The sequence below is a fragment of the Primulina eburnea genome, chromosome 1 (genome assembly GCF_022965805.1).
Source record: "Primulina eburnea isolate SZY01 chromosome 1, ASM2296580v1, whole genome shotgun sequence".
Taxonomy (NCBI): Eukaryota; Viridiplantae; Streptophyta; class Magnoliopsida; order Lamiales; family Gesneriaceae; genus Primulina; species Primulina eburnea.
Genome location: NC_133101.1, coordinates 20,738,879 through 20,752,716, shown reverse-complemented (window position 1 = coordinate 20,752,716; position 13,838 = coordinate 20,738,879). Strand labels below are relative to the sequence as shown.

Sequence of the window (13,838 nt, the reverse complement as noted above, 5' to 3'; positions counted from 1 at the left end):
ACATATGCATTTCGGAAATGTGTTTCATCACTTTCACATATCATATCATTGTTATTACTCAAAGATATAACACATCGTTATTGAATTCATTTACAACTCTTGATATATCAATAGTTGAGGATTCGAGAAGGATATATGTTGGGTGCAATAATTGTCCTTGCTTGGTAGAGCGATCGAACCGTGGTGCTTGAGCTGCTGTGCGATTTTTAAAAGATTTGAGTTGAACCATTACCACTAGCTATAGCTTTTGGTAAAGCGGTAAACACTCGGTCCTACAATTGGTATCAGAGCCAAGGTCACAGGTTCGATTCCCATTGATTTCAAAGAGTGCAATTATTGGGAGGGAGATTGTTGGGTGCAATAATTGTCCTTGCTTAGTAGAGCGATCGAACAATTGTGTTTGAGCTGCTGTACGATTTAAAAGATTTGAGTTGAACCATTACCACTAGCTATAGCTTTTGGTAAAACGGTAAGCACTCGGTCCTACAATATATTTGAGTTGAAAAGAACATATTGTATGTTAACTATAAGTTAAGGTTCTTGCAGACTATCAGTGATACCTAGGAGATCATGGACGATGCTAATAGACTCTCTTATCATGATCCAATAAGTGGAATCAAACTTGAGTTTTGACGTTCTTGATCAAGAGGTTGATGAAAAGAATGAAGCAAATTAGGATCAACCCGAATAAGAATAAATATTATTTTGAATCACATGAAGTTGTGAACCCACGATTAGCTGTATATTTGAACTATTAAGGGTCACACAAGTAACGATTATATGTTTAAGTTGAGTTAGTCAAGTTCAAGGACTTGAATTTGACGACTATAGTTTGACGAAAATCAAACAGATTGCTTATAAAAGATTTTATAAGTTTATTTCAATTATTGGAAGTTGCGGAAGTTAGCTTAACTGCTAATTGAGTAAGGAAAGTGGAACTTGATATTTTAGTGAAGGAGTTCACAAAACTAACAGCTGCTAAAAATGGATCAGTTAAAATTTTGATTTTCGAAATTTTATTTTTCGTTATATGAACAAGATTTGTTACCTCGAAACATTGACGTTGTCTGATCATCGATCGAGATCATAATAAGTTCACGATTATTTATTTAATAAATTTATAATCTATTGATTAAATAATAATATTATAAGTGGTGACTACTACTTGCAAAGTTATTATCATGAATATTTAAAAGAGTCTCAAATATATTAATTAATTATTGAGTGATTAAATAAAAATCATTTAATTTAATATATATATATATATATATATATATATATATATATATATATATATATATATATATATATATTGAATTGTCAAAAGTTGATAATAATTTAATTATGCATTGTAATTTCAAGAGTAGAAAATATATACATGAGAAATTTTAAATAATAAAAGATAGAGTATCCTGATTCAAGAAGCATTCTTGATGTGATGAAAAATCAAAACTTATAAATATTCATTGAACATCGTATGAAATAAGACAAGTTTTTAATCACGGATTTTTGGCGGACAAAATTTTGTCCATCAAATTTTTTCTCCCCTCTCCCTCACAAAGAAAAAAAATCGGCCACCCCAATTTTCACAAGGAAATTTTTCGGCCACCTTCCACCACTGTCTCTGTAACGTCCCAGATTTGACGACTGTCCTCACTGTACCAAGACGAGTCTTTCCAGCGTGCTTATGTCCTCACTCACACGCACCCTAGGAAACTTCCCATGAGGTCACCCATCCCAAAATTGCCCCAAGTCAAGCACGCTTCACCTTGGAGTTCTTATGTGATGAGCTACCGAAAAGAAGATGCACCTTCGTGATATGAGTAGTACCAATCAAATCTTTTAAGCCCTCTTCAACTGTACATCCATTACATTGAATAGTCTCGGAATCCCTCTCCTTCCGGTGTAAGAACGGTTCATTCATGTTCCCTCCACTTAGAAGCATGCCAGGAGCCGCTCATTGTCCGTGCCACCTCATGGCACCGGCGATCACCCCCCTCCCTCTTCAGCCCCGGGCCTCACATGCCCACCAGCTTCCGCTTGGTTCGTCCCCGAACCACACCGTACTCGGAGAGGTCGGCTCTGATACCACTTGTAACGTCCCAGATTTGACGACTGTCCTCACTGTACCAAGACGAGTCTTTCCAGCGTGCTTATGTCCTCACTCACACGCACCCTAGGAAACTTCTCAGGAGGTCACCCATCCCAAAATTACCCCAAGTCAAGCACGCTTAACTTTGGAGTTCTTATGTGATGAGCTACCGAAAAGAAGATGCACCTTCGTGATATGAGTAGTACCAATCAAATCTTTTAAGCCCTCTTCAACTGTACAGTCCATTACATTGAACAGTCTCGGAATCCCTCTCCTTCCGGTGTAATAACGGTTCATTCATGTTCCCTCCACTTAGAAGCATGCCAGGAGCCGCTCATTATCCGTGCCACCTCATGGCACCGGCAATCACCCCCCGTCCTCTTCGGCCCCGGGCCTCACAGTCCCCGCCGCCTCACTACTGCCGAAATTCTGAAACTTCGGCGATCCAATCTTGACGTAAATATGTGTAAGATTTCTAGTGCAGTCTACATGAAGAAATATCTTCTGATCGTGGATCTGATTATGAGATTGAAGAAAGTTCGTAGAGAATTAAAAGAAGGACCATCTCCGATTTAAATCTGGAATAGTTTTGTGTCTAGTGCAGAATACACAAAGGTAAAAAGATCTAAACACCTTATGAATGTTTTAAATCATGCAAAGCCCAAAGAAGGTTTCGAACGTCGAAAAAAATTTAATTTTCCGCTGCGTCTTGTGTGCGAGAAAACGGTACTCCAACAGAAAATCCAGACTCTCATGATTATAAAGGACTTCCGGTCAATTAGCTTGTGGCAATGTCTACTACAAAATAGTTGCTCGAGCCATAACAAACAAGTTACGACTTGTTCTCAAGAAGACAGTGAATGAATTCCAGAGTGCGTTCATCTCATCTTGACTGATTTATGATAATATTATCTTTCGTTTTGAGACGTTGCACTGGATTAGAAGCAAGATAGCAGGGCATAAAGGATATGAAACATTAAATCTCGATATGAGCAAAGCATAAGATAGTTAAAAAAACTACAATTTAGATATTTAGTGGAAAAGGGTGGTAAATCGAATTCAAGGTCGTGGCAGCAAAACCTTCTGAGATTGGGGTAAGGAGACTTTGATCAAATCAGTTCCAGTCAATTCCCATAAGTGTTGTTTCTGAATCCCCAAATCACTTTTCTGCATTGGAGTTAGAAGTTTCTAGTAAGTGCAAAAAATTTCGGTCATTGGAGTTGCGCAAATCAGGAATGAGTGAGATTGTTCGTGCGATCTTTTATCGGTGCTTCGGTCGCCAAGTGTCATCGTTTTTTTTCCCAAAATATTTGTGTTTCCATGAGTTGAACAATTTCTCGAATGTCAATGGATCAATACCAGAATTTGACAAAACTAAATTGATGTTTAGTTTTTTTTAGTCGTCCGGAAAAAATACTCATGGGCTCTGATGATGATATTAATTAATTTATTTATTTTATCAATATGATAAAAATATTTGTAAATTTGAATTGATAATTATTTATAATATATAATTTTAAATAAATTAGTTTTTTAAAATTAATTAATAAATTAATTAAATAATCTTGAAAATAAAAACATGTACCTAGTTGAATTTTTTTAATGGTAATTTGACTTAAAATGAAATTTTAGTTAAGGGTAAAATTGATTTTAAAATTTGATCATGTACTAATTTGATCATGTACTAATTTGACAATTTATAAATATTTCATGTATAGTTATTTACAGTAATTTATATACCAATTTGGTATCTAATCAATAGTTCTCATATAAAATTGAATTTTACTTCCCGAAAATATGAGCTAAGAATTTATCAATATCTAAAGTATTATATTCTGGACATCCTTTATTATTGTGCAAAGGCTAATTGAATAATGTCTTATTTAGTAGTCTTAAACATAAATATAAATATAAATAATAATTATTAATAATTGGGTAATATGGGCGGCACACGCTGCACAGGGCAGCGTCTGTAAAGCCTCCCCTGTGTTAGACTTGGACTAATTAGATTTATTTCTTTATTTTCCGCCTTCATTTTTTGTGCACCTCGAGGTGTGAAAAGAATCATGGTTTTGATTTGAGAAACGCCAAAATTTATGGGGTTTTTTTATTATTAATTTAAAATTTTAAAAAAAATTCAAAAAAACTTTATTTTGGAAACATACTGACACTCCACGTGGACGAGCGTAAGAGCTTACAAAGCGCGGACGCTCGTCCACGTAATATTATATTAAATATTTAATATATATATATATATGTATAATTATAAAGAGGGATGATACCCTGCACCCTTGGGTGCAGGGTATCCGTTGGCGACAGCTGTGCATTTTTTTTTTAAAAAAATTGTAACCGGAATTAGCGACGGTTTTGTTAAAACCGTCGCTAAATGACAATATTAAAAAATTGTAACCGGACATAGCGACGGTTTTTAACAAACCGTCGCTAAATGTCTAATTTTTAACCGGACATAGCGACGGTTTTTTACAAACCGTCGCTAAATGTCTACTTTCTAAAAAAAATAACCGGACATAGCGACGGTTGATTTAAAACCGTCGCTAAATGTCTACTTTTTAAAAAAAAACGGACATAGCGACGGTTTATTACAAACCGTCGCTAAATGTCTAATTTTTTAGACAAAACCCGTCCAACCTAGCGCCCCACACAGAAAAGTAAACTATTTCACCCAAATCTCGTGCGCCTGAAAACCTAGCGCCCACAACACACAATTAATTTTTTTTCCAGATCTCGTGCGCGTCAAATCCCAAGGTAACTCGATGTTGTTCGAAAATTTCTCACTTTCGGTAGAATTTGTGCGTGAATGCTCCTAACTTTCTCACTTTTTCGGTAGAATTTCAATATCTAAGCAAAATTAATTTTGTTCATTTCATATTGTAGAATGGAAGAAAACGGCGGCGATGAACTGTCGTACATTCCCCAAGTTGGAGACAATCAAAAGCCAGAAATAGGTATGAAATTCGAATCTTTAGAGGAGGCGTTTTCGTTCTACAACCAATACGCACGAGAATCTGGTTTTAGTGCGAGAATGAGCAATAGCAAAAAAAGTAAGAAAACAAATGAAGTTATCTGGAAAAAATTTGTATGCTTTAAAGAAGGACATACAGATGCAATAAGATGGAGTAAACAATCAAAAAGTGATGAACCAGTAAAGGAAAGAGCTCGTGGTGAGATTAGAACTGGATGTAAGTCAAAGATTTCAGTTGTGAAGGAACAAACTGGTGTAGGTTGGGTTGTTAGTACCTTCGTAGAAAGTCATAATCATCCACTATCAACTCCTTCAAAGGTGCATTTGTTACGCTCACATCGTACTGTTTCTGCAGCAAAGAAAGCACTAACTCAACAGTTTGCTGAAGCGAATGTACCTACTTGTCAACAAATGCGATTGTTTGAAATAGAGTCTGGAGGGCCTGAACATGTAGGTTGCACGGAAAGAGATATAAGAAACTACGAGAAAACGCTTAGGGATGAGCACAAGGGTATTGATGCCGAAACATTGATTGATTTCTTTCTGTCTGAGAAAGACAAGAGTTCAACTTTCTTTTTTGATTACGAGACAGATTCAGAAAATAGATTTATTTGTTGTTTTTGGGCGGATCCTGTGTCACGGAGGGCATACACTGCATTTGGTGATGTAGTGGTGTTTGATACAACATATAACACCAACAAATATGGGATGATTTTTGCACCATTTGTAGGAGTTAATCATCATCATCAAACCATTGTTTTCGGTTGTGGATTTTTGAGTGATGAGAAAACTGATTCCTTTGTTTGGTTGCTTAATAAGTTTCTAGAAGCCATGCCTAAAGGAGCACCAAACTTGATCATAACTGACCAGGATCCTGCTATGACGAAAGCCATTGGTGAAGTTTTCCCTAAAACAATTCATCGATATTGTTTGTGGCACATTCTAAACAAATTCCCAGATAAATTGAACCCGACGACTTTTCGTGACCACTATCAAAGCATAAAAAATGTCATTGTACATTCTACGACTTCTATTGAATTTGAGAGATCATGGGAAGAGGTTATGAATTGTGCTGACTTGGTAGAAAATGATTGGCTGTCATTGATGTATGAGTTGCGACATAAGTGGGTGCCGGCATATTTCAACCATGTATTTTCTGCTGGAATGTCAAGTAGCCAGAGGTCTGAAAGTTCACATTCATTTTTCAAGAAGTACGTATGTAGCAATAACTCGTTGATGGATTTCGTAATTCGTTTCAATAAAGCACTTCGACACCAAAGACACAATGAGTTAGTTGCCGATCATACTGATTTGAACAAGCGGCCGAAGGTTAAATCGAACTGGCCAATGGAATTGCAAATGGTGAATGTATACACGAAAAACAAATGGTTGGAGTTTCAAAATGAAATTAGTCTGAGTCATGGTTATTATGTGCAACAAGCATCTATTGGAATTGAGTTTGTGGTTTACAATATCATTAATTTTCAAGGTTCTTCTTCTACCAAACATAGGCTGCTTACGCATGACATACAAAGAGACGATATATCATGTAGTTGCATGAAATTTCAATTTGAGGGTATTCCGTGCAGGCATATGTTAGCATTTTTTCGTATCAACCAAGTTTTCCACTTACCTGATCAGTATATACTCAAACGGTGGACAAAAGATGCAAAGATTGGCGTACATTACACTATGGCTGAGCAAAATGTGGTTGACGATCCAAAAAAGTGTTTGATGTCTAGACATATGAGGCTATCTTGTAAAGCATCAGCTTTAATTGATGTTGCATCTTTCATTGATGAGGGGACAAACTTTTTGACTGAGCAGTTTGATTTTATTGATAGCAAAATGAAGGAGATGAATATTAATAGAACATTACGCAGTGGAATTCAAAGTAGGAGAAGCTTGGATGGAGCCATTGGTATCATTGATCCTTCTGAAATTAGAACAAAAGGACGTGGGAAGAGACTAAAATCATCGAAGGAGAAGTCAACATCAAGGGACATACAGTGTCGTGGATGCGGGCGTCGAGGCGTGTCACATGACAAACGTAACTGTCCAAATTTGATAGACGGGTATGTATTGATTAATTTTTTGAGAAGTTAATAATTTCTTTAATATTACCACAGATGACAAAGTTCATTTATCAGGTCAACCGTAAAAAATGATAACACTGATGAGAACTCAGATGAAGAAGATTTTGGCTCAATACATGGTAACTCAAATACATAAATTATTTTATGCATTTAAATTTTGTTTATTTCATAATTTTTTTTGTAATCATCGTGTACATAATTGCAGGTAGTACAAACATGTGGACAACTGGAATGAGCTTTGATGACTGAAATTAATCTGTATGAAGTTATGTTTTTGGTGCTGGTGCTTGTACGGTATTAACTTTTGATTACGTATTACCGGGGTATGCCCCGAGTAGTTGTATATTGTGTTTGTGGAGGATCGTTGTTGTGATTGTGCCTGGTTGGCATTGTTTCGTATTGGATGTTTGTTGATGGTTTTGATTTAGTCGTTTTGGTTATTTTATATTTTTCCGGTATGCCCTATTTACGGGGAGGTCATGTCGAAATTTCTATTGAGCCAAGAATTTCGTATTGCATTGTTTCTGTTGTGATTGTGCCTGGTTGGAATTTCTATTCATTCATTTATGCTAAAATATGGACAGTTTTATTAATGATAGCATCCCATAAACTGTTTTTTTTTTTAAAATACATGTGTTTCTCTTCAAGTTTAACATGAAGCTTATCGTGTGATTTAAAGATGTATGTGGATGCTAGTTTTTATTTGCTGAAAAATTACTAATTTTGTTACTGATATAGCCGAAAACAAATTCCACAATTCTTAAATATTAAAAATCACATACCAACATGTCTTACGTCTTACACATTTACCAATATGTAAAAAATGAGAAAAACTTGATAATGTATTTTTCAGTTAAACAAAGGTAACAACTTCCAACAACATATTTAATCATGGTCACTAAATTGTAGATATTTCAAATTCTTGTTGGAAGGGTGTCGTCTAAAAAATTAGCCATTTAGCGACGGTTTGTAAAAAACCGTCGCTATGTCCGGTTATTTTTTTTAAACAGTAGATATTTAGCGACGGTTTTTAATAAACCGTCGCTATGTCCGGTTATTTTTTAAAAAATAAGACATTTAGCGACGGTTTGTAAAACACCGTCGCTATATCCGGTTATTTTTTTAAAAAATTAGACATTTAGCGACGGTTTGTTAAAAACCGTCGCTATGTCCGGTTACAATTTTTTAATATTGTCATTTAGCGACGGTTTTAACAAAACCGTCGCTAATTCCGGTTACAATTTTTTTTAAAAAAAATGCACACGTGCTGTCGCCCACGGATACCCTGCACCCAAGGGTGCAGGGTATCATCCCTCTAATTATAAATATATAACTTTTATTTGTGTCTTTACCCCATCACCTTCTCCTCTTCCACCACTTTTAAGCATTACTTTTATTAATTAATATTATTAATTAGCCCATCAATAAATATATCAATTTTAATTGTGTTTTATTTCATCATCCTTCTCATTTAAAAAAAAAAAATCTCATCATCCTTCTCCTCTTCGACCTTTCTTTTATTGATTAATATTATTAATTATTAACCCATCACCCTTCTCCTTTTCCGACACTCAAAGTATTTATTATAATTATTATTATTATTATTATTATTATTTATTATTATTATTTTAACTTCTTCTCTTCTTACAGTTTCAGTATTATTAATATTTCATTATGTTTTTACCTCATCACCATTCTCCTCTTCCAACACTTTAATTATTATTATTATTATTATTATTATTATCCCTTTAAAAAAAGGTATTATTATTATTAATATTATTAATTATTATTATTACTATTACATTAACTTCTTTTCTTCCTACAGTTTCAATATCCTTAATATTAATTATTGATTATTAATTATTGTTTGTGTTTGAGTGTTGACTCCTTTGTTCCCGTTGTGTTGACTGTTTATTTGCCTCCGGCTTCTCCGCTCCACCCTCGTACACAAATGCCTTTTGTTCTGGTTAAAGCCCATGAACTTGAAGACACTCAAAGCCCATATGATAAATGACAATCCCATATAATATGGATCCAGTAAAAATTAGGATGAATCTAGATATATTTATTGTTGAACCAATTGTAACATAATTATGGATTAGATTCCAGGTGTCAATAGCTTGTATCTTAATCTCTGTATAAATCAGTTATCAAGTGTAAATGGAAACAAAGGAAAAATGTTTCACACCAGTATTGTACTTACTCTTCATCTAATTTTCAAACCAGTATTGTACTTACTCTTCATCTAATTTTTTAACTTGATATCAGAGCTGCCATGGCTAATGCCAGCACCAGCAGTGAATCTCCCATCCAAACCGAGGTGGCATCAACTGTTCCAAGCCTTTTGTTTATTAACCCAGCCAATCAGATTAATTCCGTTAAGCTAAGTGACAATAACTTTCTTCTATGACATCTTCAAATTCTTGCTAGAATTCATGGCTTGGGATTAGAGGATTTCATTCTAGCAGACCCTCCTATCCCTTCCAATGAGATTTCTGAAAATAGCACCACTATTACTAGCAATCTTAAATTCATCAACTGGAATAGACAAGATCAGCTCTTATTTTCCTTCCTCTTGTCGTCTATGACTGAGGCTGTTTAAAGCCAGATGATTGGGTGTGCCACATCCTCTCAACTTTGGCCTCGGGTCTCACGCTTATTTGCCTCGAGATCGAAGGCGAAGGTGATGCAATATAAACTACAGTTGCAGACATTGAAGAAAGGATATCAGAGTATGAAAGATTATCTAAGCAAAAGGAAACTCCTCATGGATGCTTTAGCAGCGTGTGGTCATTCCATCAGTGATGAGGATCAAATTCTGTATATCCTCAACGGCGTAGGCTTCAAACATGATTCTGTCGTAGTTCATGTGACATCAAGGGTTGATACTTTAGCATTATCAGAAGTTGCTGCTCTCCTTCTCTGATGTGAATCTTTGTACGAATGAATAGCAAACACGATTAAAATCGAATCGCGCCCTCAATTCAATATCAAACAAAGAATCGTTGTTGTCCCGATCTTTTGAATCAAGTGTATGTGTTGTGATATTCACCTCTAAACTATGAAAAGTCTAGCAACAAATAATCACGAGATAAACAATCGAAATTATAACGAACCTTCGAAGAACTAGTCGACGACAATCCGCACAAGCACGATCGACAAACGCCACAAAGTTAAAAACTTTGATAAGTTTGATTTCCGAATAACAAAGCGAAGCTTTGAACGTTTGAGAGTAAAACTCTAAACTTTGATAAAAATCAAAATAATGAAAATCTGAATTGTGTGTAAAATTTTGTCCAATATGGTTTACATATCAAAAAGATTGCTAGAATCTAGTTACCTCACAAAATAAAACTCTAAAGTTGGAAATTAAAATATTCTCGAAAAAGACGCGTGCTCGGGCGGTAGGAAATTACCGCTCGAGCGCTGAGGGCTCTGGACTATTCGTGCTCGGGAGGTAGATTATTACCGCTCGGGCGCGAGGCTTTCTGTAAGTTTCCTCCACGGGCAGTACATGTGGCGCTCGGGCGGTAATCTTTGGCCGCTCGGGCGCCGATGCTTCTGGCCTCTTCTTCATTTATCACTTGAATAATGTTCTTGTGACTTCCAAACTCACTCCCATGCATCGAAAACCCTCCAGCACTTTGCACCTCGCTTGTAAGTCCTTCCTCCTTGCTCATAAGCCCCTGCAATGCTTCCTTGAATCTCTTCGATCGTCCCCTCGTGATTGGTCCCTCCGGCAACTCTAAAGGGTCCCATGCTTTCCTTGGAGCTTGACCATCCGTGTTTGCATCATCCTCCCCTTCTTGAAAAGGATTTGTCCTCAAATCCAGTTCGTCACCTACATCAAACAACGAAAAGTCACTAACATTAAAAGTAGAACTCACGTTATACTCACCCGGTAGATCGAGTTTGTAGGCGTTGTCATTGATCCTTTCAAGGACTTGGAATGGTCCATCACCCCTAGGTAATAGCTTTGAACGTCTCTTCTCGGGGAACCTTTCCTTTCTCAAGTGTAGCCACACCCAATCCCCCTTCTCAAATATCACCTTCTTCTTCCCTTTGTTGGCTTGCTTAGCATATTGTTCATTCTTCTTCTCAATGTTGGCTTTGGCCTTTTCATGCAACCCCCTAACAAATTCAGCCTTCTTTTTGCCGTCCAAGTTTAACCTTTCACTCACAGGTAAAGGCATTAAATCCAACGGAGTCAAAGGATTAAAACCGTATATAATTTCAAATGGTGAATAACTAGTAGTAGAATGCACGCAACGATTATATGCAAACTCAACAAATGGCAAACAATTTTCCCAATTCTTTAAGTTCTTCTTAAGAATATCACGTAATAAAGTTCCTAACGTCCTATTGACTAACTCAGTTTGACCATCCGTCTGAGGATGACAGGTCGTAGAAAATAGTAATTTAGTTCCAAGTTTAGCCCATAGTGTTTTCCAAAAGTAACTTAAGAACTTAACATCACGGTCAGACACAATAGTCCTAAGCATGCCATGCAACCTAACGACTTCTCTAAATAACAAATCCGCAATGTTAGATGCATCATCAGTCTTGTGACAAGCAATAAAGTGTGCCATTTTAGAAAACCTATCCACAACAACAAATATAGAGTCACTCCCCTTCTTTGTCCTAGGTAATCCCAAAACAAAGTCCATAGAGATATCAACCCAAGGTTCACTAGGGACGGGAAGTGGTGTATATAATCCATGTGGTAGTGTCCTAGACTTAGCTTGTCTACAAGTTATGCACTTCTCACAAACACGCTCAACATCACGTTTCATGTGTGGCCAATAGAAATGTTCATGTAGTGCACTTAAAGTTTTAGCCACACCAAAGTGTCCCATCAAACCACCCCCATGTGCCTCCCTAACAAGTAGTTCACGAATGGATGATTTAGGAATGCACAACCTATCTTCTCTAAACAAGAAACCATGATGCAAATAAAATTTTTCATGTGGACCATGCATACAAGTTTCAAACAAGCTCTTAAAATCCTCATCTAGCACATACAATTCCTTCACATGCTCAAACCCCAAAATTTTTGACTCCAAGGTAGAGATTAGTACGTACCTCCGTGATAGTGCGTCGGCCACTACATTTTCCTTACCTTGTTTGTACTTTATGATGTAGGGGAATGTTTCAATGAATGCTACCCACTTGGCATGCCGCTTGTTCAACTTCTGCTGCCCCTTAAGGTGCTTAAGAGACTCATGATCCGTGTGAATCACAAACTCCTTAGGCCTCAAGTAGTGCTGCCACGTCTCTAAGGTCCTCACAAGTGTGTAGAACTCCTTATCATACGTGGGATAATTCAGCGCTGCTCCATTGAGCTTCTCACTAAAGTGTGCCACCGGCCGTCCGCCTTGCATCAAAACTCCACCGATACCTACCCCTGAAGCATCATATTCAATTTCAAAAGTGTTAGAAAAGTCAGGTAAAACAAGTAAATGAGCATTAATTAATTTTTGCTTAATAAGATTAAAAGACTTCTCTTGCTCCTCGCCCCAACAGAATGGAACGTTCTTCTTAATTACCGCTGTCATTGGTGCTGCCAATGTGCTAAAATCCTTTACAAACCTCCTATAGAAGCTTGCAAGGCCATGGAAGCTTCGAACTTGACCAACAGTAGTAGGCGTTGGCCAATCTCGAATAGCACTTACCTTATCTTCATCAACTTGTATCCCCTGTGAACTTACCACAAAACCAAGAAAGACAAGTTTGTTTGTACAAAAATCACATTTCTTTAAGTTAGCATATAGATTTTCAGCCCTTAGTGTGATTAGCACAAGTTTCAAATGACCAACATGCTCATCCAAGTCTTTGCTATATACTAGGATATCATCAAAATAAAAACAACAAATTTTCCTATGTACGCATGCAAAACATGGTTCATTAACCTCATAAAGGTGCTACGAGCGTTAGTTAAGCCGAAAGGCATGACCATCCAATCATATAACCCGTATTTGGTTTTAAAAGCAGTTTTCCACTCATCACCTTCCCTCATCCTAATTTGGTGATAACCACTCTTCAAATCAATTTTGCTAAATATGCAAGCACCGTGCAATTCATCTAACATATCATCTAGTCTAGGTATGAGATGCCTATACTTAATGGTAATGTTATTAATTGCCCTACAATCTACACACATACACCATGAGCCATCTTTCTTAGGAACTAATAAAACAGGTACGGCACAAGGTGACATGGACTCACGCACAAAACCCCTATCTAACAACTCACTTACCTGCCGTTGAAGCTCCTTGGTCTCCTCCGGATTGCTCCTATAAGCCGGACGATTTGGCAATGCACTTCCGGGTACCAAATCAATTTGGTGCTCAATCCCCCTCAATGGTAGTAGTCCTTGAGGTAGCTCCTCCGGAAATATATCATCAAATTCCTGCAAGAGTGAAAAAACAATGCTTGGAAGGGATCCGGCTATATCACTTGTGTTAAAGAGAACCTCTTTATAAAGAATCAACACAAGTGGTTCATGTGTGTGCATCAAGTGTTTCAGCTCACCTTTTTGGGCCATATATGTTTTCTTTTTGGCCTCTTTCCTCTCATTTTCTTTCCTCTCATTCTTTTTTTGTATGGCTATCTCACTCTTTTGATCACTTTTTTTTTTCTTTCAGCCATTTCTTTTTTATTCTCCAAG

At 36.7% G+C, this 13,838-nt stretch overlaps 1 protein-coding gene across 1 annotated transcript; it reads left to right on the top strand.

The window, feature by feature from the left end:
* The first annotated feature begins 4,988 nt into the window (after nt 1–4,988).
* Nucleotides 4,989–7,181, top strand: LOC140805520 (protein FAR1-RELATED SEQUENCE 5-like). The gene has a single exon (XM_073161786.1). It carries the CDS (start codon nt 4,989–4,991, stop codon nt 7,179–7,181), a length of 2,193 nt encoding a protein of 730 aa, XP_073017887.1.
* The last annotated feature ends 6,657 nt before the right edge of the window (nt 7,182–13,838 follow it).